This window comes from Pelodiscus sinensis, chromosome 1 (assembly GCF_049634645.1).
Source record: "Pelodiscus sinensis isolate JC-2024 chromosome 1, ASM4963464v1, whole genome shotgun sequence".
NCBI classification, from domain to species: Eukaryota; Metazoa; Chordata; order Testudines; family Trionychidae; genus Pelodiscus; species Pelodiscus sinensis.
This window is the reverse complement of record NC_134711.1, coordinates 86,323,106-86,347,440: the sequence shown is the minus strand read 5'-3', so window position 1 is coordinate 86,347,440 and position 24,335 is coordinate 86,323,106. Positions and strand designations below refer to the sequence as shown.

General features: G+C 44.6%; 1 protein-coding gene and 1 long non-coding RNA gene across 4 annotated transcripts in view; one reads left to right on the top strand and one right to left on the bottom strand.

Moving 5' to 3' along the window:
- Positions 1-1,158: 1,158 nt before the first annotated feature.
- LOC112543816 (uncharacterized) lies at positions 1,159-18,976 on the bottom strand. 2 transcript variants are annotated; one of them, XR_012905614.1, is made up of 5 exons: positions 15,420-18,976; positions 6,975-7,071; positions 6,667-6,890; positions 5,433-5,494; positions 1,159-4,445 (listed from the first exon to the last, which is right to left on the bottom strand). It is a non-coding gene; the product is annotated as an uncharacterized LOC112543816 (long non-coding RNA). The 2 variants fall into 2 exon arrangements; XR_003087071.2 differs by lacking the exon at positions 15,420-18,976 and having other exon boundaries at positions 6,975-7,273.
- Positions 6,925-24,335, top strand: part of GSG1 (germ cell associated 1) — a 35,437-nt gene continuing 18,026 nt past the window's right edge. Inside the window, exon 1 of one of the 2 annotated variants that reach the window (XM_025178670.2) lies at positions 6,925-7,037. In XM_025178670.2, the coding sequence (XP_025034455.1) occupies positions 6,996-7,037 (42 nt within the window). In that variant the 5' untranslated portion in view covers positions 6,925-6,995. Of the gene's footprint in view, positions 7,038-24,056; positions 24,213-24,335 lie in introns of those variants that run through there. The other variant, XM_006110409.4, reaches the window with a different exon arrangement.

The window sequence follows — 24,335 nt, the reverse complement described above, 5'->3', positions numbered from 1 at the left end:
TGGAATGTGTGAGACCCCAGGATGCAGCCCAGGGCCTCAAAGTGAGGGGAGGCCTCTGGGTCGGCCCCTGGTGGGAGGCCCTGGAGTAGGCCTGCCTCAGGTCCTTAATTTTGTAGCGGACCTGCTCCTGGGTCCGCGTGAGGCCTCTGGTGGCCAGGCTGGCAGCCATGAGGCTGTAGACGGCCGCATTCCTGTGCCTAGTGCGGAGATTGTGGACATTGGAGGCCTCCCCCCAAACCTCGATGAGGTCCACGATCTCCACACTAGACCAGGAGGGTGCATGTCTTTTTCAGCCCCGGGCAGGCTCCTGGGAGCCAGCAGCCTGGTTCTGGGAAGAGGTGGAGGGCTGGGTGGGAGCGGGTGGCTGGCTCATCCTGTGCCAGGTGCAGGGTCTGCTGGCTGGGTGCTGGCAGGCTTGCAATTGGCACAGGCACCGTGGGCAGACCGTGCCCCTTTAAGGGCTCCAGGGCTGGGAGGGGGGCAGAAGAGTTTTCCTGGCTTGGCCCAGAGTGGCCACCAGGGCAACCTGGGAAGGGCTAGCCTCCAGCTAGTTTGAATTAAGTGCCTACACAGCCCTTAATTCGAACTGCTCAATTCAAACTAGGCGTTACTCCTCGTAGAATGAGGTTTACCTAGTTTGAATTAAGCGCTCTGCTATTTCGAATTAAACTAACTGCTGTTAGTTCAAATTAACTTTATAGTATAGACATACCCTGGGGCTACGTCTAGACTGGCCCCTTCTCCGGAAGAGGCATGCAAAGCAGGCAAGTCAGAATAGGGAAATCCGTGGGGGATTTAAATATTCCCCGCGGGATTTAAATAAACATGGCCGCCGCTTTTTTTCCGGCTTGGGGAAAAGCCAGAAAAGAGCATCTAGACTGGCGCGATCCTCCGGAATAAAGCCCTATTCCTGAGGATCTCTTATTCCTACTTGCAAGTGGAATACTTGCAAGTGCTATACTTGCAAGTAGGAATAAGAGATCCTCCGGAAAAGGACTTTATTCCAGAGGATCGCGCCAGTCTAGACGCTCTTTTCCGGCTTTTCCCCAAGCCGGAAAAAAAGCGGCGGCCATGTTTATTTAAATCCTGCGGGGGATATTTAAATCCCCCGCGGATTTCCCTATTCTCACTTGCCTGCTTTGCATGCCTCTTCCGGAGAAGGGGCCAGTCTAGACGTAGCCTGGGTGTGATCTTGCTCCACCCAAGTCAATGGGAACTTTGCCATGACTTCAATGGGCAATACACAATGATTGTGCCCTACATAATCCAACGGTAATTCTCCATCTCTTCCAGCTGGGGTAGTCCAAATAAAGCCCAAACTCTCACGTTCAGTTCTAACTCCCTTTCTGTAGGACCAGTTTTATTAGTAACCAGAAGATGCAAGGGGCTCAAAGTCATGCAAAATGCTTGGTAACAGAGGCCTATTCTGCTTTCCACAAGTAAGGAAGGGAGAGGACTTGCTTTTCCCCCTGGGTAACCCTTCCTTGCTATTCCTTAAGTCCCAAGAGCTACACATTCAATTCACTAAAACACAATCCTTTCCCCCACCCATCCTACTCCACATCTGGCGGATTCTTGTGGATTTCCTCTCCACCAAGCCTCATTCCAAAATGCCTGGCCCTGCCTACCGTTGAATAATACAAATATTTCATCTCCATGGACTTTTCTGGATAAGCCTCAGGGGGAAATCTCCACAGCCATCCCTTCTAATCTTTCCTAGTATTCCCCAGGCACACCTATTGCACTAGGACTAGGGTATCTTTGTGTCTGGAGTAGGCAGCAGGAGGGAAAAGGTGATAGCAAATACTGTGGTTTCATGAATAAGGAATTTATTTGAGCAACAGTAACTTCTCTGGCTCTCTCCACCCTGTTAATCACGCTGAGCAAACATTCCACATGTCAAAGTGCTGCTCTTACAGATAAGAGCTAACTCAGTAATCCCCATCCCTCCTGTTCTCAGCTTGATCTGAACTTTCAGCACTTGATACCACTGAGCTCAGTAGTGCTATACTTGCAACCTGGAAGGAATGCTTTGTTCAGCTAGCTGGCAGAGTTCCTGCCACACAATAGATGTTGCAGGGCCCCGTTCTAATTGTCAAGAGTTCCCTTATTTTGAAGGACAGCTCATGGAACATTAGGGTCTAAATCTTCAAAATGGATTTGGTCTAAAGTCTAAAACTCTGCTTGCAGTTTAGAGCAATGATTCTCAACTTTTTTTTATAAAGTACCCCCCTTTAAAAATATATAAGTACGCTCCGTAACTTTAGTTTTCAGGTATACCACATTTGTTTCTACCATTGCAGAATAGTTGTTTAAACAACTTAATCGTAGCCGGGAGAATGATGAAATTTTTGGGTGTAAAAAATACAAAAATAATAAAGCGCTATAAAACTTAAAACAAAAATTCAGTTTTCTGCAAATGTCAGTTGTGTTGATAAACCCCCCGGACTTCTCTCAAGTACCCCTAAGGGTATTTGTACCACTGGTTGAGAAACACTTGTTCAGAGCACATGATAATTCACACGCAAATTTTTGAGAATCTGTAAACTCAGATTTGTGTCTGAAAATTAGTTGGGCATAGCTAGGCTTCTGCTTGATCTACATGTGCAAATGTTGCTTGCTGGAGTAAATCTACATCCAAGGCATACAGATGGATAGCCACAAAGGTGTAGTTTTAAAGGTGGCCTCAAAACTGTCCTAAAAAAATTGGGGGCTGACACACCATCATCACATTGTGATGGTTGCCCAGCAACAAAGTGACAGCTGTGCTGAGTCTTTCACATATTTGAGCACTCCTAGAGGAGTAATCACTGTGGACCCAATGACCATTGCATTGCAACATAGTGATGTTTGCATGACTATGTGGAGACATCATGGGATGCTAGTGTAGTAATATGGTGACATTTGCAGTCTGCTGGGGTGCTTACGTGGCCTTCATTGCCTTATCATCTAAGTTCCTCATAAGCCTTAATTGGCTTTATTGCATCAACACTGCTGTGAGGTAGAGAAATATTCTATTTCAGATGAGGAACCGAGGGTAAATTAAGTTAAAAGGACACAGAGGAAGTAAGTGACTAAGCCTGGAACTGGATGCTGATTTCCTGCATGCCATTTCAATGCTTTAACCACAAGGCCATCCTTTCCCTTGTAATGAAGTTATTTTTGCTCTGTTGCATCACTAAAAGACTTATCTGGTGTCACGTGGGTCCTTCAGGGCAAAGGCTGGCAGTGGGGGGGGGGATACAGGAGTCAGGACAGGGCTTTAGGGATGTGGAGGGTTTGGGGGAGGAGGCCGGGCTCAGGGGGAGGGGCCTCAGGAGTCAGGGTGGGGGTTGAGGAGGGGCTAGGAACAGAAGACTAGGGTTGGGGGGTGAGGAGAGGCTCAAGGCAGGGGGCAGAGAGTGCAGAAATCAGGAGAGAGGGAGAAGGGATCTTGGTAGGGGATCAGAATAGTCGCTGGCTTCTCCCTCAGGACGGCCCAAGGCAGCAGAGGGATCACGCACCCCACCCACTGGCTTGTCCCCAGGATGGGAGGGGGGCCGTGCATCCCACCCTCTGGCTTCTCTGTGGGTAGCCTGAGGCAGAGGGGGAGGGCTGCACACCCTGCCCACTGGCTTGACCAGGGAACCAGGTTGGGGGGGAGGGGCTGGACAGGCAGGAAGGAGATCTGGTGGGGCTTTCTCCCTCCCCCCTCTCTCCTCCCAGGGAGGAGGTGCTGTCAGGACTTTCTCCCTTCCTCCTCCTCTCTCCTGATCTGTGGTGCCAATGGGCACCAATCTGTGGTGCCAAGTCTGACAGGAGGGGAGAGAGATCTCCCCTTCTACTCTGGCACTGTGGCCAAGGGTAGGGGGGCCACCTACCTGGCCCGGTGGCTGGTAATATGCAAGCCAGATTCACAACTGGTCACTCTCTTGGTGGTGTGGCTGCCTCCAGTGGTCACTCTGCACTATTGCTGTCCTCTGATCAGCTCCCTCCCTTTCCATCTTATGAAAAACAATCCCATTCCTGGCAGATCCTGTTTTCCTGGCACAACCAAATCCTGACCTTGCTTTAAGTTATGATAAGAGAAAGCTGCATTATCAAATTTGGTGGTCCTAGCTTTTACCAAATAGAAGGAGACTTACAGATGGATGGACAGACAGACAGACAGACAGAAAAATGCACAATTCTGAAATATGTAGATAAGATAACAGTCAAAACGTTGAAATACAACTTTTTCCTGTGACAGAACATAAACTTTCTCCCCGACATCAAGATTTAGAACATGGAAAATATCAACTATATAAACCCAGTGTAGCCCATATTATATGGGTTAAAATCTGGTTAACTGGTAGATCTCAAAAGTAACTGTAAATGTGGAGTCATCAGCCTGTGAGCATGTTTTCTAGTAAGCTTCTGAAGAGATCTCTTTTTGGCGGAGTGTTGTTCCAATGTTTATCAATCATCTGTAAGAAAATTAAAATTGTTGCTAGCAAAATTTGCAGACCATTCGATTATACAGGCTGATCTGAATTGCTTGGTACAGTGGGCTGATTTTAACAAAATGGGTTTTAATAAAGCCATAGTAAAGCCGAACATGTTGGAACAGACAATGCAGTGACCTTCAAAAAGTCTTAGGGCAGTGGTCCCCAACCAGTAGATCGGGATCTACTGGTAGATCTTGGAGCCTCTGACGGGTGATCCTGACTGGTTTGGCCAAGAGGCCATTATCAAGTGCAGGCACTTCATCTGCCCATCCCCCCACTGCTGCACATCTCCTGCCCTTTGCCTTGAAGTTGTCCCCTTAGGAGCTTCCTGCTTGTTGTGCAGGGCAGAGGAGGAGAGGAGGGTGCTGATGTCAAAGTGCCACCTCTCCCACCCTGTATCCTATCTCCACAGAGCAGAGAGGGGTCACAACAGGATTTGGGATGGGGGGAGTTTGCTGGCTGCTTTTGGGAGTGGTGCAGGGCCAGGACATGGGTGAACCTGCCTTAGCCTCACTGCATCACCACTCAGGAGCCACCTGAGGTAAGCAGTGTCCAGCTGGAGCCTACACCCTGAAACCCTACCTCTGTCATACATCCCCTACTGCACCCCTAGCCCCGAGCACCCCTGCACCCAGAGTCTGCACCTAGAACCCCCTCCAACACACCAACTGCCTGCAGCTCAGAGCCCCTTTCTCACTCCAAATCCCTTAATCTAAGGCCAGACCTTGCACCTCACCCCTCTGCCCCAGCCTGATGAAAGGGAGGGGGAGAGGATGGAGTGAGCAGGGCTGGGGTCTCAGAGAAGGGGCACAAAGGAGGCAGGGCAAGGGTATTTGGGTTTCAGGTAGATCTTGGATTGCACTTAAATTCAAAAAGTGATCACAAGCATAAAAAGGTTAGAGACCCCTGACTTAGGGTTTATTGTTGATAACCATCTGAACAAATAAGGTAGGCAGAGGGTATTACCTCTGTTAACTTTTGCTAGCAGAACTAGTCCTGGAACACCACGTCCAATCCTGGTGTCCATCCTGCGAAGAGGACGTTGAACAATTGGAAAGGATTCAGAAAAGAACTACAAGAATGACTCAGGGAAATAAGGCATACATTTTTAACAGTATGGGTAATTAACCTTTGGAACAATTTACGAAGGGATATGACAGATTCTCAATCATTGGCCGTTTTAAAATCAAGTCCGGGTGTTTCTTTCGCCTAAGAGGTACGCTCCAGGAATTATTTTCGGTAAAGTTGTGTGTCTGTGTGGTGAGATAGAGATCAGACGAAATGATCACAATGGTTTTTTCTGGCCTTAGAATCTATGGGCTGGTCTATACTCCACACCCATGTCGATCTAATTATGTCAGTATCTGCACTATCACCTTGCTCCCGCTGACGTAACTACCCTACAACACTGACATCATAACTCCACCTCCACGAGAAGCATAGGGATTATGCTGGTGTAATTAGGGTGAGGCAGTGAGTGTGTAAACATTGTGTTACTTACATCTGCTGTTGTCTGTCTTGTCAATTTCATGGCAAGAGCCATGACATTGACAAGAAAGCTGGGCAGCTACATCCCAGCTGTCCCCACACTCCTGGAGAGCTGGGTTGCTAGACCTCACTCCCAGCTGGGAGCCAAGGTGAGGAGCCTGTGTGGCTGGATCCACTCCCAGTGGGGAATGGGGCACTCTAGGTGGCTTCCTCTTGCTCCTAGCAGGGAATGGGGAGCAGGAAAGGGGTGGAGCCTATTGGGAACCTTTGGGACAGCCGGGATCCCAACAGGGAGCTGCCATGGGAACTAATAACCCAGCCTCTCAGCTCTGAACACTGCCCCTCTTAGGTCAGTGGAAGCATTCACACGCCGCTGACTGAAGTGTGGACATGAACTATGGCAGTCGTTATTGTCATGGCTTCAAATCAACTTAATATACATTGACTTACTGCAAGACATGCCTTATCCTGGTGAGAGGCGTAAGATGCTGAATCTGTTTAGTGTATTCAAGACAAAGTTAAGAGGTTACTTGATCATGGCCTGCAAGTACCTACACAGGGAAGAGATTTTTGATAGAACGTGGCTCTTCGATGTAGCAGAGATGGGCATTAATGAGATCAAGCAGTTGGAAACTCTGTGCAGTCTGTTCAGCCTATCAATAAGGCACATATTTTTGACCGGTGAGGATAATAAACCATTTGAATAACTTACCTTGGGACATGGTGGATTCTCTGTCAAAATGATACCCTTGAACTCAAAGAAGTTGTGGACTTGTGGCAGGAATTGCTGGGGGAGGATCTGTGGTCTATGCTATGCAGGAGAATGGACTTGATTATTATAATGGTCCCTTTAAAAATCTATAAACTCCGACAGTACAAGTTTGCTCATATTACAAAGGAAGGAGTGGTTATTGGGCTAGACTCCTCAAGGAATCCCTGGGGAATAGAAACAGAATAAATTCTCAACAGTAATTAAACAGAGCGTTGGTGAAAGTGCTCTGATAAAATCTCTTGACAAACCTGCTCCAGAAGATGTAAGCCATGTTGCCTGCAGAACCATCCTCTAGGAAGCACGCAGCCCAGGTATAGTCCGTGAGTAAAAAGGGTCTACAGAGCCCTTTAAAGGGGGAGAGAAAGCTTTCTTGGTGTGGATTTGGACATTGAAAGCAATGATGATTCTTTTCCAAGCAACGATCAAATAGCTGACCGGGTGCCTGAAGAAGTGAATCATTTTCTCTGGCTCTAAAAGTAAATTGTTCATCAGCAGTGAAGTATCTGAGCCACAGCCTTCAGGGATGGGCATGGGTGGGAATACTACAATAATCTGCCCAATCCCCACCACATGCAACATAGTGAGTGAGGCCAAAGGTCAGGGTTTCCCAGGGTTCCTCCCCTTTACTCACCAAAATGAGGGCGCCCTTGATCAACAAACAAATGTGAAGATAGTTAGCTGAAAAAATTGCCACACTAACTGCCCCCTATTAGTGGCAGGGAAACAATTTTTTTCCAATAACAACACTGTTGTAATAGAGTTCTCCAGCACTGCCCATCAGAAAGGATCCCAAAGCACCCTGAAGACTCCATATGGGCTTTCAGAAAAAAAGCTGCCAGTTTTCCTGACCTGGGGTAAAATGGATAAAACAGCTGTGAATGGGGCTTCATTTCTACCTCTGGGTAGAAACCAGATAATGGGGCAGGCACATTGGCCCTGATTCATCTAAGAGCTTATGCCTGTGCTTAAGGCATTGTTGGCCTGCGGACCTAAAAAAAATGAGTATATTCTGGCACAGTTTTGTTGTGACTATTTTGCTATACTATCCTGTAACAATCTTTCAAGCCTGCAGTAGTATTGTTGTAAGAGGGCGAGAGGAGGCGTTATTGTAGAATACCATATAAGTTCTAAAGACAAAGAACGCCAAGAGAAGGAACGGGTGCAGAGTTCTAAATGCACGTTGGCAGAGCAATGAGACATCCTTAGACCAGATATATCAGGTTTTCCAACATCACTATCGAGGTTATTTATTTGGTGTATGCAATCTGGTCAACGATGTTCAAGACAGAAAGACCTCCAGGAAGTTGAATCATTTTGCACTCCTCCATGTATATGTCGTGGTTTGTGGCCGCCCACACTGACACAGTGGACTGTCTCTAAAATGCCACCAAAATTCTGCTGCAGCACAAATTCCATGTCTGGTGCAATTATCTTTTGTGGTAAACCAAACCTAGGTTGATGTTGGGCAAGGGTTAACACAAGATAATTTTTTATCACTTTCTCGGGAGACATGAAGCTCACCACGAATCCTCTGCTAGTAAACTTATCCACAACAGACAACCTGAGGGCAGAATTATGTGGTGAATTAAACAAGGCTTTAATTACCAGTACGTGTGGCATATCACGTAATTTTGTCATAAGCTTTACTATGCTTTTTGCAATTATATCTGGTCAGAGCAATATTGCAGAGAACCAGTAACCATGGCAGATGAATAGATCTAAGTGTGCCTGAAATAATATTCATGGGAGAATTAAATTGTACGAGCCCATACTGGAGCTCATTACTGTGCTGCTGAATAACTGTGCTGAGGTTGAAGTGCAGAATATCTGGGTAGGAGCACCCACTATTGAGGTGCATTGACAGAGCTGAGAGCAACATCCCTGGCCTGGCACAGCAATGAGCTGGAATTCACTGGCAGAGCTGTTTGGTGTGTCCTCAGCTGGGTTACTAAAGGAGGGACACGTCAAATTTCTCACTGTAGATTTTAATCCATTTTTAATCCATGATTTAAAAGCTTTCAGAAAAGGGGGGAAATGATTAACAGTCCAGTTAACGGAAATAAAAATCATCTTAGGAAAAACAAGAGGTAAGAACCAGGCTGGGATGTGAGGGCTGAACTGTGCTTTCTCCCCTCGCTACAGCTCTCCCTGGAGCTGGCTCTGAGTCAGACTGAGCGAGGCTGGGGATCACAGCATCTGATTATGGGTATGTCTGTTCCCTGGTGTAGCTCTTGTAACAATCTTGTGACACTTCTTCTTGCAAGTCTTATTTGTCTTGCTCTCCATGTTTCATCCAACTGTGAACAGTTCCCCCCCCCCCCCCTCCCCAGAGCAGCAGCCACAATGATTGCTGCCTCTCACCTCTCTTTTTGGACTTCTTGTTCCCTTCAAATAGGCTGTCTGGTTCCCCAGCAACTGCAGGGCTGCAGGCTTCTGACTGTTTACTCAGTAGCCATGCCCTCCCATCTTACTGGGTCACCTGTCTGCCTGTTCATAGATGTATTTTCTCCTTCCACCTGAGATTCTGTGGCTTATGCAGAGGAGTCTCAAATCATGGTAACTGTATTACATAAAACCAGCATATTGTACAAATTAGAGATGGGTCAATCCTGTTAGAGCATCTTGTCCAGCTCCCTATACCCAACCTAGCAGAATTGCTTCTCTGCAGCACATTTTTTTCCAGGGCTTTCTCCATTCTCTTTCTATATAGCTTATGCATTGGGGCATCCATCATTTACTTTGGGAGACTGTTCTACAGTTTCATTGCTTCCACTGTTTGGAAAAATGTCCTAGCTACTCTCTAGATTTTCATTTTAATTTAAATCCTTTGAAAGTGAATTTTCACATCTGGATGGAAACCAGATGTAATGGGATAAGAATAGAGGCCCTGACCCAGCAAAGCTCTTATGCATGTGCATAAGGGCTTTTCTGGGGTGGGACTATAAATAGAGCCCTGCACAGATACAAAATTTGTATCTGTATCTGTAGCTGCAAAAATGAGCCAAGGATATCCATGTCCACATCTGTGGATGCAGATACCCACAGATACAAAGTGGACATCCGCAAATTTTCTGGGTTCTGTATTCAAAATTTGTATCTGCAAAAATGAGCTGCGGAGCTCTGCATCCATATCTGTGGCTATAAATACCCACAGATATAATGTGGATATCTGTGTATTTGCAGGGCTCTAGCTATAAAGAACACCACTTTCTTCTCAGTTTTCGCCATGTTCTCTGAGATTTACCCTTGGTAGGACACTCACCAATTTTTCTCTTACGTTGTGTTTACACCTTGCAGATGTCTGTAAATACTGCGTATGTCTCCCACATAGTCTTTATTTAGTCAGGCTATTTAGTGTTTGGCTATAAAGTTTGGCATTTCTAATTAATGCCTCCCTTACAGCTGTGGTTGGGATTAATTAGTTAGTGTTTATATAGAACATGACAGGCAGGGCATTGCCTATTCTTAAGGTTGCCCAACAATTCCCATTAGGTGACACTGTTTTGAGTTGCATAGTACTTTGCCAACACTGACATTTTGGACTAAAAATTTCTATACGCATTGGGAATTGTTTTGGAAGATTTTGACCGCAACTGTTCACTCATCCTGAGAATGAGGGCAAGGAGAAAAATTGTTTTGCCTGTGTTAGCATAATTTGTCAACCTTTTTTGGAATAGCACTGTGCCACCTTGCTTTAAAAGAGGTCCTTGAATTCTGGCAGGGGAGTCTCCTTTGCCTCAGGGATACCACAGTGAAAACCTTGGAAGATTCTGCCCTCACTAAGCATGCTCTGGACTCTCTCTGCTCCTCCTTGAGAGCAGACTACCATGTTTGGGGAGGAGAGACAGATCTGACAAAGGCATTAGGGTGCAGTGGGGAGAAGTGGGCTGGGCAAAGAAACTGGGCCAAAGACATATGGACAGACTTGGGGTGAGGGAGACTGGATGAGCCTAGGCCTGGGAATCATTGAGGGGAGGGGAGAGGCATGTCAGATGAGCTGGAAGGGGGAACTCAGATTTACTGGGCAAGGATACTGAGACTAAGGCCGTGTCCAGACTCAGGGGTTTTTTCGGGAAAAGTAGCCTTTTCCCGAAAAAACTTCCCCTGCGTCCAGACTCAAGCCGCGTTCTTTCGAAATTATTTCGAAAGAACGCGGCTTTTCTTTCGATGACGGTAAACCTCGTTTCACGAGGAAGAACGCCTTCCTTCGAAAGTTCCTCTTTCGAAGGAAGGCGTTCTTCAATGTAAAGAGGCCGTCTTCGAAAGAGAGCATCCAGACTTGCTGGGTGCTCTCTTTCGAAAAAGCGGATTTTTCTTTCGAAAGATCCGCCTGCAGTCTAGACGCGATCTTTCGAAAGATGCTCTTTCGAAAGATGCTTTCGAAAGAGCATCTTTCGAAAGAAGCCTGCAGTCTAGACATAGCCTAAGTGTGGGAAGGGAAAGAGGCTGGGAGTTGGGGAGAGACTGGAGCTATGTCTACACTGCTGGGAAAAGCTGCAAAAAGATACGCAAATTGCAGTTTTTTCCGCTTTTCTTCTGAAAGAGGCTTTTATGACATTTGGCCCGTCTACATGGGGCCAAATATTGGGAAAAACCACTCTTTTGAAACATCTCTTCTTCCTCGTAGAATGAGGTTTACAGGGATGCTGAAAAAAATGTGTCTGCTTTTCCTAATTTTTTTTCGGAAAAGCAGACGCGTTCCTTAGACATGGCAGAGCTTCTCCAGGATACCTCCAGTATCCCAGAAAAGCGCTGCAATGTAGACATAGCCTAAGTCTCAGACAGCAAGCCCAGAAAGAAAGAGTAGGATTAGCTGAGCAGGTACATTGTGATAAGCGGCCTGAGAAGTAGAGACTGGTAGATGTGACATTCCCCAGTGTACAATCTGAATGGTAGAACAGCTGTGTCTCCCAGCTCTCCAACTGGGGTGTGCCTTTTACACTGCTTTGCTGTGAGAACAACCGCTCCAGGTCTGTTTACACAGAGCCTCTAGCAAGCAAAATCACTGCCAGCTGAATGAAATATGCGCAGCAAACCAGCCAGTCCTGCATTATATTACAGAGTGCCACCAGCCAATTCCCAGGCCCAGACTTGTGCCTAGAAATGTGTATCTTGAACTTCCCAGCTCTTTCCTTATGTGCGGTATAAGCTCACAGAAATTTTTCATTTCATAAACAGAGAATGATATGCACAAACCTTGTTCTCTCCAAAGGAGACTTCCAAATACTTCAACCGAAAACATTAGTTTAAAAGGGTCTGGCACCATTGAAGTCTTTGGGGTTTTTTCATAGGCTTTTGCAATCCTGTCGAGTTAACTTGGCCCCTCAGTTAATGAGTTCCAGACACGTCCTCTAAGCCTAAGGTATGTCTGCTCTGCCACATAAGCCTGTGCTTGAGTCTGGACCCAAGCCCAGCTCCCCTCCCCTTGCATCTACTCTGCAGTTGTATTAACAGAGGGCTCAGATTTAGGGTCCCAGGACTTGTGCATTGTAGGTGTGGTCCTGCTTGACTTGGCTCCTGGGAGTCAGTGGTACGTCTGCACTGTGGCGCTTTTTCGAGGTACTATATAGCTATTCCGCATCTTGACAGAGCACCTGTTATTTCAAAGTATATTCAAAATAACGGGTGTGCTATTCTGATGTCCCAGTAACACTCATTCCATGAGGATTAGGGGATGTTTCGGAATAGCGGTTTATTTTGAAATTTGGTGCTGTGAAGTCCGTGCCAAATTACAAAATAAGCTATTTTGAAATTAATTAAAAATAATCTACGCAATTTGCATAGCTCAAATTGCATAGCTTATTTCGAGCTAAGGGTAGATGCACACAGACAGACATATTCCACAATTCCATAGGACAACTTCCACAGTCCTCTCTGTGCCAACAATCGGCAACCCACGCTAGTGAAAACAGAAGCCACCCTGCTGCAGAGCAGGCTGTAAGGTTTATTCAAGGTGCACCGCAAACCTGGAGCTAACGTGGAGAAATTTGGGAGAGTGGGAGATGCTAGGGGCTTGGGTCTGTGAACTGCTATGTGGATGCCAGAGCCCTAGGTTTTAGCAGATGGTAGAAAAGTTTTAACATGGAGTTTAAAAACAATGTAGATATTGAAGCCCAAAGTTCCCTAGCATGGGTCAGCTGACGTGAGTCCCACTAACCCTAGGCTTACATTGCAGTGTAGACATATCTAAAAAGAACCAGGGGTCTTGTGCTACTAGGCAGTGTGAACCCCAGAGTAAGACAGTGACACATAATGCACACATCACACGCCCACATGGTGCTGCATAAAGAAATAATAATATTTCTCTCTTACACACGTACACACAGCTGGAAGGGGAGAGGGTGAATGAGAGGAAGGAGGGTTATGCAACAAAGACAATTATTACAGCAACCCTTCTCCCCCCTCACTTCCCGCTGGCACAGTGTGAGGAACTATGTGCTGGGTGTTCCCCTTCAGTTCACACACTCAGGACCAGCCATTTCCAAAGCAGCAGCAGCAGCAGAAAGCCCCTTTTGCCTGGATCTCTGTTTCCCAGCCTTCCAACTGATGCACACTGGCCTTTCTTACACCTTCATAGCATGATCCAACCCTCTTCCTTCCACTTTTGTCCAGCTGCACCTGAATTCTACTCTTTTGGGAGTATTTCTGCCCAGTCTGCTTTCCCTGCCCCCCTCTGGACACTGTCTGCCTTGGGATTGTTCCAGGAAAGCTGTTATTACCAGCCACAGGAAATGGAGAGGAGGGAACTCCTCCCCTCCCCATACACATCCATTTCAGCCCCCTTCTGCCCCCACCGACTAGTCAGGAGATTGAACGCATGTTCTCTGACTCCAGAATTCACAACATGTTCCATGTGATACTGGGGTTGCCCTGGCGACAGAATGGCTGGTTGTGAGGCAATTCCAGGGTAAACAGTGAGACAGGGAAATAGAGAGAGGGAGAGTGATGCCCCACCCCAGGACTGTTCCTTGTTCTCACTTCGACCAGTCTGTTCCCTTCCCAAGGCCCCAGTTCCCTCCCCCTGCATAAGCTTCTGGCCATTTCAGTCATCAGCCCGCGTGAGGCGAGTGTGCTACAGGATGTGCTGAGGCAGGCGCTGGGAAAGGGGCAGAAAGCCATTCCTGCTCATCGCACCCTGCTGAGATGGGGACTTGCAAGCAGGGAGAGGAAGCTTCCCAGCTGTGTCTCTTCCCTCGGCTGGGGAAAGTTTCTCCAATTCTCTTTTGGGTAACAGAATCGTCTCTTCATAATAATGGAGAGAGACACCGAAAAGCCTGGGTTTCTATAGCACTGAGCTAGACAGTTCCCAGCACACACAACCAGAGCAGTCCCGTCCATTGGATGGGTCGGGGCAGCCACCCTGGACCTCAGGCTTTGGGGGACACCGCAGGGCCCAGAATGGCCTAGGCAGTTACCACGGGGCCTGGTGCCGGGACCAAGGGTTAAGCCCACCCCCCCTCCCCCGCACTCATCAGCAGCAACAGGAGCAGAGCGACCCAGCCCCAGCCACAGCCTGCTACCCTCCCCCGAGTGACGTGGCTGGGAAGCATGTGGCAAGCTGGGGACAGTTCACTTCCCTTCCCACTGCCTTGGTGAGTGCAGGGGAGCCCAACCCCTGATGCCAGTGCCAGGCCTCCCAGTAATGCCTCGGTTCACGTCACTCATGGGAGGGGGCTTAGGAGAAGGGGTGCAATGGGGGTTGAAAGAGGCAGGGCAGGGGCAGAGTTGGGAGTTGTTCCAGGCCCTGTAATCCTTTAAGGACAGCCCTGAGCTCAACTTAGGAACTTCAACATTGAAGTTCCCCCTCCCTATCATGTTAACTTGGCCCCTTTGCACTCACAGAGGCAGTGTTCAGGGTTGTATTTGGTGCTGGTAAAGGTGCACTTGAATGCTGTGACACAGCACTAAGGAGGTTAAGGACTAGTCGACTATCAGCAGACTCTAGACTCTATCAGCAAGTGGCAGCGCCGCACAGCTGAGCCCGGGATCAGCTGAGCGGTGCCGCCCCTTTGAAATGCCATGGTAGCATTTCAAAGCGGCAGCGCCGTGCGGAGCCCGAGGCCATTGCCTTTCCATGGAACCCAGGATCAGCTGGCAAGCAGGGGCATTTCAAAGCGGCAGCACAGCATGGAGCCCAGGGTCAGCAGGGGACTGTGAGTCTTCCCACTGGCCCCGGGCTGCACACAGAGTTCCACATTCCTCCTTTGAAATGTACAAGAGCTCCAGCAGGGGCTCTTGTACATTTCAAAGGAGCAATGTGGAAGTGCCTATGGACTAGTAAATTAACCAATATTTAACATCCTTACATAGCACATGGTATTTACCAGCCCTGGAGACATTTCATTAATGAGCAGATGACCTCCGAGAGCCATGTAAGAATTACAGGTAACTTGAAATCCTCGTTTAAAAAAAGCAACACCCCAAAACTGTAGTCCTACATAATTAACAGATTTTATTAGTTAAAATGTGCTGTAACAATACAGTAAAATCTCTGTTACCCAGCATGTTGGGAGAATGGGGGATACCAGTTAATCAACTATTCTTGTTAACTGAGAATTGTACGTTACCAGTGGAATACCAATTTTCGCAGCATTAGGATACAATAAAATGAATAAAGTATATTCCTTTTATACAGGTACTAGTATACAGGTACTAGTATACATTTTATAGCATACCAGTATACAGGTACTCACCAATCCAGTCGTAGTACTGCACTGCACTGTGGTTGATTTCTTGAAGTGTTTATATGTATACAGTTAAAGTTTTCTATACAGTAGGTTATCTTACGACACTACATATCACTATCGGCAGTGCATGGTGTACACCCAGATCACTAACAATACACCTAACACAAAACTATACTGACTATAATTTAATCTTTCTTTGATGATTCAGAAGGCACTTAGGAATCTTGCAGTGCCTCAGGGCCATCATTATCAATATCAATTATCACTGTAGATGGAGAAGATACAGAAGATTGAGCTGAATCTGTAATGATTCTATGACACACCTGGTGTTTTGAATAATCCCTGCTATCAGCTTGCTTTCTTGTCTTCTGCCTCTTTTAATAAAAGTAGAGTGCAGAATGTGCTGTTGCATAATGTACTGGGTTGAATACTAGCTTGAAGATTTGTATTTGGAGCAATCAGAAATGCTGGTTAATAAAGCTTTCCTGTTGGTAAAGTACTAGCTAACACAGCTTTAACTATATTCAGCACCTTTTTGTTTTCAAAGCAAGCTGTAACTAATCCTCCATCATCTCTGCCATCTCTTTCTTATTATGACACTTAGCATATGTCTACATTGGGAAGGTTGGATAACAAGAGATCTGTCCACATGCAAAAGTTGCCAAAAGTAAAAACTGATCAAACCATTTTTTCTACTTCCCATTGTCTACATTTCATGGCCACAATGTTAGCACTCTGTTGACAGTAAGAATCAGTCAAACCGGTTTTTCTATCTCTTTTTTCCCCCTGACATTTCATGGCCACATTGCTAACACCCTGTTGACAGACAGAGCCAATGAGGCCATGAGCATACCACAGTGCAGTGTTGCGGGAAGGCAGAACTGATCCCAGTACTTCTTGTTGATTCCCTCCAAGTTCTTCTGTGGGGTTCTCAGCTGTATCATGAATAGCTCTGTGAGCTCTCATGCTGAGGAATGGCAGAGTAGCAAAGCAGTCTCCCTAGCCCTCCACCTGCAGCAGCAGTCTGTCTGCCGCTGTGCTTTTAGTGTAACTCTGCTATCATGCCTATATTCTCTCATTCTGATGATCTGGAGAGAGGAAACCATACCCAGTGAGATCAGAGACTCCATCATAGTGACCATCTTTAAGAAGGGTGACAGGACAGACTGTGGAAATTACCAAGGGATCTCCTTGCTCTCAACCGCAGGTAAAATTCTCACCCGAGTCCCTCTGAACTGCTTCCTTCCACTGGCTGAAGAGTCCTTCTGGAGTCACAATGCTGTTTCTGACTGGGACGAGGAATTACCGATATGATCTTTTCTGCTCACCTAATACAAGAGAAGTGTCAGGAGCAGCATCAGCCTCTGTATATGGCATTCTTCAATTTGACGAAAGCATTTGACTCTGTCAACCACGAGGCCCTCTGGAAGATCCTGTGATACTTTGGCTGTCCACCAAAATTTGCCAGTATTATACATTTCTTACACAGCAACATGCAGGCCGTGATTATCAACAATGGTGATGCAACTGAACCAATCGACGTAAAGACTGGAATCAAACAAGGGCGGGTGGTAGCATCTACGCTATTTAATATCTTTTTGGCAGCCATGCTTCAGATGATTGGAGATGACCTCACAGGTGGAATTGAAATAACTTATAAAACGAATGATAACCTCTTCAATTTGGGCCACTTCAGAGCCAAGAACAAGACTGCAACAACATCAGTGGCAGAACTTCAGTACGCTGACGATGCCCAGGTTAGTGCCACCTCAGAAGATGGGCTCCAAGCAGTTGTCAATGTTTTCGCCATGGCTTACCACAGTTTAAGACTGACTCTCAGTGCTCAAAAGACCGAGGTTCTCTTTCAGTCAACCTTTATCCGAACCAAACATTACGGCAGATGACCAAGTGCTGGAGCTATCTGTCCAGCAATGTTGACATCAATGATGAAATCCACCATCGAATCTTCAGTGCCAGCACAGCTTATGTACATTTACAGAGCTGAGTCTTTGATGATGATCATGACATCAAGACGCCGACCAAGATTGACGTCTACAGTGTTGTAGTCATCCCAACATTGCTGTATGGAGCTGAAGCCTGGACTCCCTATAGATGACATATTAAAGATATGGAGAAATTCCACCAGTGGTATCGGAGGAAAATATTGGGCATCACATGGAAGGACAGATGGACCAACATTATTACATTGACTCTTGCAGCATTGAGTCAATAATTGCCCACAGGCAGCTACAATGGTCTGGTCACATGGTCAGGATGCCTGGCACACATTTGCCTAAACAGATTTTTTATGCTCAGCTGGGGACCAGGACCAGGTCTCAGGGTGGGCAGAGGAAGCATTATAGAGATGTTCTTAAGAACACCTTGGTAAAGTGTGGCATTGATCCTGACACCCGGGAGAGGCAGGTGAAGGATTGGGTAACCTGGAGGATCAACATCAAGAACGGTTCCCAACACTTTGAGATCAAGTGACATCTCCATGAAGAAGATCAGAGAGTCCGACATAAGAAGCGTGCCTGGGCCTGTATTGGCACCACTGTGTTGGCACTGCTGGACACAGGGACCTCACATCATGCAGCCACTCCCAGAGAGTGTTCCTTGCCAGAATTGGCCTAATTTCTCATCTATGTACTCATCAGTTATAGGCATCAAAGGGGAAATCTTACTCACTTCAAGGGATCCCAGAGAGACTGAGAGAGAGAGTGCAGGGCAGAACAGGAACATTCCAATGGTTTGTTCTTTGTTTGTTCCCCAAACAGAGCAGCTCACTCAGCTCTCAGATCTTTCCCGGAACTTTGAAGGCAGGGAGGGGGAGGCACATGCCTGCAAGGCAGCAGAGATCAAAGCTGAGCAGGCATCAGGGCAGGCATTGTGTGTGGGATACCCTCAGAAGCCAGTTCTGTCGACAAAAGAAACAACAGTCTACACTGGCTATTTGTCGACAAAGGGAAGGGAAAAGACAAGTCTCTCGTAAGGATGGAAGTGTTTTGTTGCCAAAACTGGGTGTTTTTCCTGACGAAATCTCTTTGCAGTGTGAATGCTCTCACAGTTTTGGCAACAAAAGGCAGTTTTTGGCAACAAAACTTAATAGTATAGACAAAGCCGTAGGCCTATAACTCTGGCCTTGTCTCTTGTACTAGCTGCCTGCTTTGTCAGTTCTGCCAACCTCAATACCTTTTTTTTTCTTTTGGCCTTTGCCTACTACTGAAGTCTTTACACAGTTTTCCATGATGCCTTTTATGCATGGACACCCCACCCCCCAATAATTTGTATTAAAAAAAGGACAATAACAACCTCCCATGCAAAAAAAACCAAAACCCTAACCTTCTACATTATGTTCTCTCTGAATTGTAGGAGCATCTTCTGTGAACTCAGAGTATTTCTTTGAGGGCTAGATCCTGCAAACACTTATGCATGAATGTAACTTTAATAACATGATTACTCCTGCTGATATCAATGAATAAATTATTCACATGAAGACTGTGTCTTTAGATTTCAAATAGAGCTGTTCAATACAAGTTGGATGAAAATTGATGGGGAAAATTCAGAACGGATTATTTCAACTTTCTTATTTCATTTCAATAACATGAAATGTTAAGTTTTGATAAGATTCATTTTGTGTTGACTTTTATATTGTATTTAAATTACTTTTCATATTACATGCAATATTGTATATTACATGTACATTACATGTATATTACAATGGTTCAACAATATATAAATGAAACAGTTTTATGGTTCTGAATCAAAAGTTTTCAACATTTCTGTTCTGTGGAAAATTTTGGGTTTTCAGTCTTATTTGTAATGAAAAAAAATTGAAATGTCAGAATTCTCCATGCAGTGGAAATTCTGTTTTCTGACCAGCTCTAATTTTAAGACCTTGGATTAGGGACAATCTTTGCCTTTGTGTTTTGTGTCTCAGTGAGCACATTTTCAATGCTAATCTGTAAAAAATAAACAATAATAATTTTGAAGACTACATAACTGTAGGCAAAGATTAAATCCCAATCTTGCAATGAACTCCATAGGGATGACAGGAAGAGCCCTTTTGATTTAATTGAGGATCCACGTGGAATAGGGGTGAGCCCACACATATCTCAATGTAGGATTGTGTCTAAATTACTTAGCTATCACCATAGAGTCAGTGTCAGCACAAGAAGCGGAGCTCAGAAAGTTCCCTGCTACACCATTAGCTCACACGGTGCACTTCCAATAAAATGCATTTATTTGTGACATTTAAAATAAAATATTTAAAATAATTTTATTGCAAGTTTAGGGTTTTGTATCTCCTGTGGCACAGATGATGACAGACATAACGAATTCCAATGGTTGGAAACTAAGGCTAGACAAATTGGGACTAGAAAGAAGGCATACATTTTTGATAGGCGAAGATAAAAGACAAAATTACCAAGGGGCATGGTAGATTCGCACCCACCTGCAGTCCTTTTAAGTTAAGAATGGATGTGTTTCTAAAATATCTGATATTGCTCAAACAGAGAGTATAGGCTTGATTCAAAAATTAGTGGCTGATATTTTATGGTCTGTGTTACACAGTAGGTCAGATTAGATTATCAGGTTTTAAAATCTATGAATCTATGACAATTCTTTGCTCTGTTTATGTGTTTGTTGACCGTTCTATTTACACCTATTATGGGATCCCATCTAAGAATAAATATCTTCACAATTAATTTTAAGAGAATTTCTAAATGCAAAGAAAGACTTTCTGCAAAAGTAGAAATCCTGCAGATTCTGTGACATATTACACAATTCATGAATTAGCAAATTTAGAAAGAATTATCCCATCAACAAAATGACAAATGTGGTGCACTTTAAGGCAGCTGGTCAGATTACCCGGAGATTCATGACTGATGAATCCTGAATGAAAGAAAAAGAATGCTTCAATTCTTATCTTTCATACTTGCCATTTTGGGTATTGTCCCCAAAGAGCAGATGGAGATAAATATCTAATTGAATGTAGCTGTCTATAGTCTTGTATGGCTCACACTATGTAGTATCCAAGTGTGTTGCTCACACAAACAGGATCTGGATATTATTTAATATAATAAACACTGTGTTTTCTTTTCTCTGTAAGTTGGCCTAAATTTTTAGAAATGACTGATGATTTGGGGTTCCTCAATTTTTGAGGCACCAGATTTGAGCCACATTAAAGGGGCCTGATTTTTATAAATTGAGATCCCTTTAAGATGTCTTAAGTTGGAGATTTAGAAATCAAGGCAACAAACCTCCCTTGTGAATTACGAAAGTTTAGTCTGCTGCATTTAATTCTTGTGTGTTTCTTGAAACCTTATGTGTTTCTTAAAATAGGTCAAAACCATAAAGGTGTAAGCAAAGAAAAAATAATTCACCCTCAAAAGAACTGCAGGAACTTAAAGTCAGATCCTAAGAGGTGTAAAAGCTTGTTTATTCACCTTTAAAATATATTTGGAATGTTTACAACAATGTACATGTTACATTTATATTCTGTTAGGGTATGTCTACACTTGTCCCCTACTTCGAAGTAGGGGGCAAGTGTAGACATACCCTTACTGAGCTTGTGTCTCTAACAATATAATCAATTTTAATGGCTTTAAACAAAAATTTACCTTTAAATGGATTTAGGATCCAAACATATGTCTAATTAGTTCATTGCAAAGTAAGAGTTAATTCATGAATACAAACAGCTAAATAAAGGTTGCAATTTGAGTAGAATTATTTAGGGCTCAGAATGAAATCTGGCATTTGCAGTCTGTTACTCGTTTTAAAAAGGCTGGCTCTACCACCCGGAGATATCCTGCTGTGAATGTGTCACTGAGGAAGGGGACCACTTCCCTGGACTTTATTCATATAAAAGCAGAAGTAGGAGCTGTAGATAGAAGGTAACACAGAGGTATACAGACTGAGGAGCCTGGGGAATGGTTCATGGGTATGAATGAGCATCTCTGTGAGTTTAGCTGAGTGAAAAGGCGTGTTTTTGTTGATATTGCCATTTTCCCCAGGACAACTGAAGAATTCATGTTAGACCATCACACAGCACCTTCCCCCTGAGAAGAGAAGTACGTCCTGGGCTATGAGGAACCATGTACCTCTTGAGATCCACTGGTTGAGTATCACTGTCTTAGGGTGTTATCCAGTTTTAAATTAAGCACCCTCAAATCCCACTGCAATCCTTGGGCACTGAGGCTGCTTGTCTCCTTACAGGATTTGGCCCTGAATGTGTATGTGAGGTGGGACTCAGCTAAAAATGCTGCGAGAAACTTAAATTTAAAGGACCTGACTTTAAGATGTTGCACTAATATTGTGTCTTGCATTGAAGTTCCTCATTGTGCTCATATAAGAAAAACACATGATTGATTACATAGTGAAATCAGGGTGCTTCATGTGTTAACTTCACTAAGTTTAGGCAACCTTTAAAATACCCAGTGATGTGAAGTAGCAGATATTCAGAGGAGAAAACAGGAAGAAATCATGCTTCCCATGGCATGCCAAGACAGCAGAATCATTTAGGATGACTGGGAGGGTATTTCTAGGAGCAATGGCATGAAACTGAGCTAAGGGGATTTTAGCATGAATACCAGGAAATATTTTCAAAAGGTTGAAATCAACTGGATGGTGGAATAATCTCCAAATGGAAACCCCCTTGTTTGATATATTTGAATTTAAACTTGACCACATATTGGAAAATATATTAGAGGAGCAATCCTGTATTAGCAAAAGATCGAGCAGATGACCTATTAGATCTTTGCCATAGATAATTTTCATTGTTTTATAATTCACCAGGGGTTATATTTTTCTAAGCAACTTAGAGAAACTTGAGAGAGAGAGAGAAATTGTTCTTTGAGAGAAGGAAGAAAAAAAAAACAGAGAGAAAATTGACATAAACTGGGATGTTGCTTCCCTCAATACACATGATACAAATTAGAGCAGCAAATGAAGCTTCCAAAAAAAAAAAAAAGAGTGAGGAAAAGTTGCCACCTGGTGGTAGCATAAATTCTGCCACCATCAAAACCTCGAATGGCTGGATTTTTAAAGATGTTTAGGCACCTACATACTTTTAAAATTCTGGCACTTAAGTCAGTATTTTTAAAGAAGGGCACCTAAAGGTGTGAGCCTAAAATCCGTATCTACACACATAAATAAGAACTTACTTCTGCAGCATAGTTAAACATGCCCAACTTTAAGCATGTGAGGTGTTCCATGTACAATAATGGGACTACTAATATGCTAAAAGTTAGATGCATGCTCCATAGCTGACGTGTGGCCAAAAAGAGGATTGTCAGAGATGCTGAGTATCTGTCATACTCACTTCTCTGAAAATCAGGCCACATTTATTTAGGTCTGTAAATATGGATTTAGATGCCAAACTTTACCTACTCTCATTTGAACATTTTTGATGTATGGAAAGAATTGCCTCTCTCACTGGAAGAAGGCTCCTGACTAGTATTCTATAAGGACCTGGCCATCTTCAATCAGACAAAGGAATCTGCATTCAACACAATTGTATAGTTTAAGAATCTAAGGATGGTGGTTGTGGTTGTGGTTGTGGTGTCCAAATATACAGTACTGCTGCCAATTAACCTCAAAAGAAGTATATACATAAGAGCAGCCTCTGCAATAGCTAGGACTAAAGTGAGCTAAGGGCTATCCATCCTTCTGCTTCAAGATATAAGGGATCAGGAGGAAATTATAGTATTGAACATGTAGAGGCATTGTGGCATTTTTATTAACATCACTATGGTAGTTTGGACATGGAATGTGCCATGCACATGCCACATATTATTTTACTGTATATCTACCTCTCCAGCATGTAGCGATGTGATTGGTAAGAACTGAGATCCCAGACTAGCTAGATAGGCCATGGCTTTGTTTGGAGGCAAGAGAGTGGGCTAGCTACACACAATCCCTTTTGATGCCCCTGGGCAAAACTGGAAGACTCACCCACTTTGTACAAGGACTCCTCCTTACCCTCAGACAGACAGATGAACATGGTGTGTTCAGGCTGATGGGTACTTTTCTGTAATTAAGTTCTACCTTAAAACAAGTTCCTTATGTTCTTTACTGGCTGTTTGACGTATTCCTTCTGCCGTTGAGTTATTTCTTTTAAATTAAAATTGGAAGAGGTTGTGAAAGGTGCTGAATTGATGTCTCTTGGAACCTCAAATCTTCCATTCTCACAACAAGTGCAGAGCACCTCTGTACTCTCTCCCTGCCCTTTTCCCTCCACGTGCCTCAGTTCTGCCAAGGAGAATAGAACTCTAAGGATCAAGGGAGTCCCATTTCCAGGCCCATTCAGTCCCTTGTCACTCTGTTGTGATTGCCAACAATGGGACTAGTTAGTGCCAATGGTGGTGGTTGTAGTCTGAGAACCTCCAGCTCATCTTGTATAGGTACCAAACATCTATCAGACAGGAGTAATTGGAATCTCCTCTGTATTATATTGAAACGTGTTCCCCGCTGAATGCAGGTCACTCTTTGCGCTTAATCCCAGCATGCAACACCAATCTGTTCCTGTATAATCTCCCAGAACAGCTGTGCCATGATTGCATTGTGGATTATAAAATGTCCATTTATCTCAAAACAGCTGCTGGCTGGAAGGGAGAGCATTTAATAATCACAGGGCATTGGGGGGCTGGGTGAATTTGGGAGGAGATGAAGGAGAAAGAGCATTAGAAACCGTTTGTTGTCTTGAAAATCTAGCTGATAGATGCAGGAGAGAGGGAGGCAGAGTCCTACAGCTGTACCATCCACAAACTTACAAGAGCACTTCAAAAATCCACCAGCAAGGTAAATTCTCCTCTGCTTTATCTCGGGAGGTTAGATACAGAGGCTGTCCAAATGCCAGAAGTTGTCTGACCAGTTATTGGCAATAAGTATTTGGCTTTAGTAGAAAGAAAGTTTTCTGGGTGT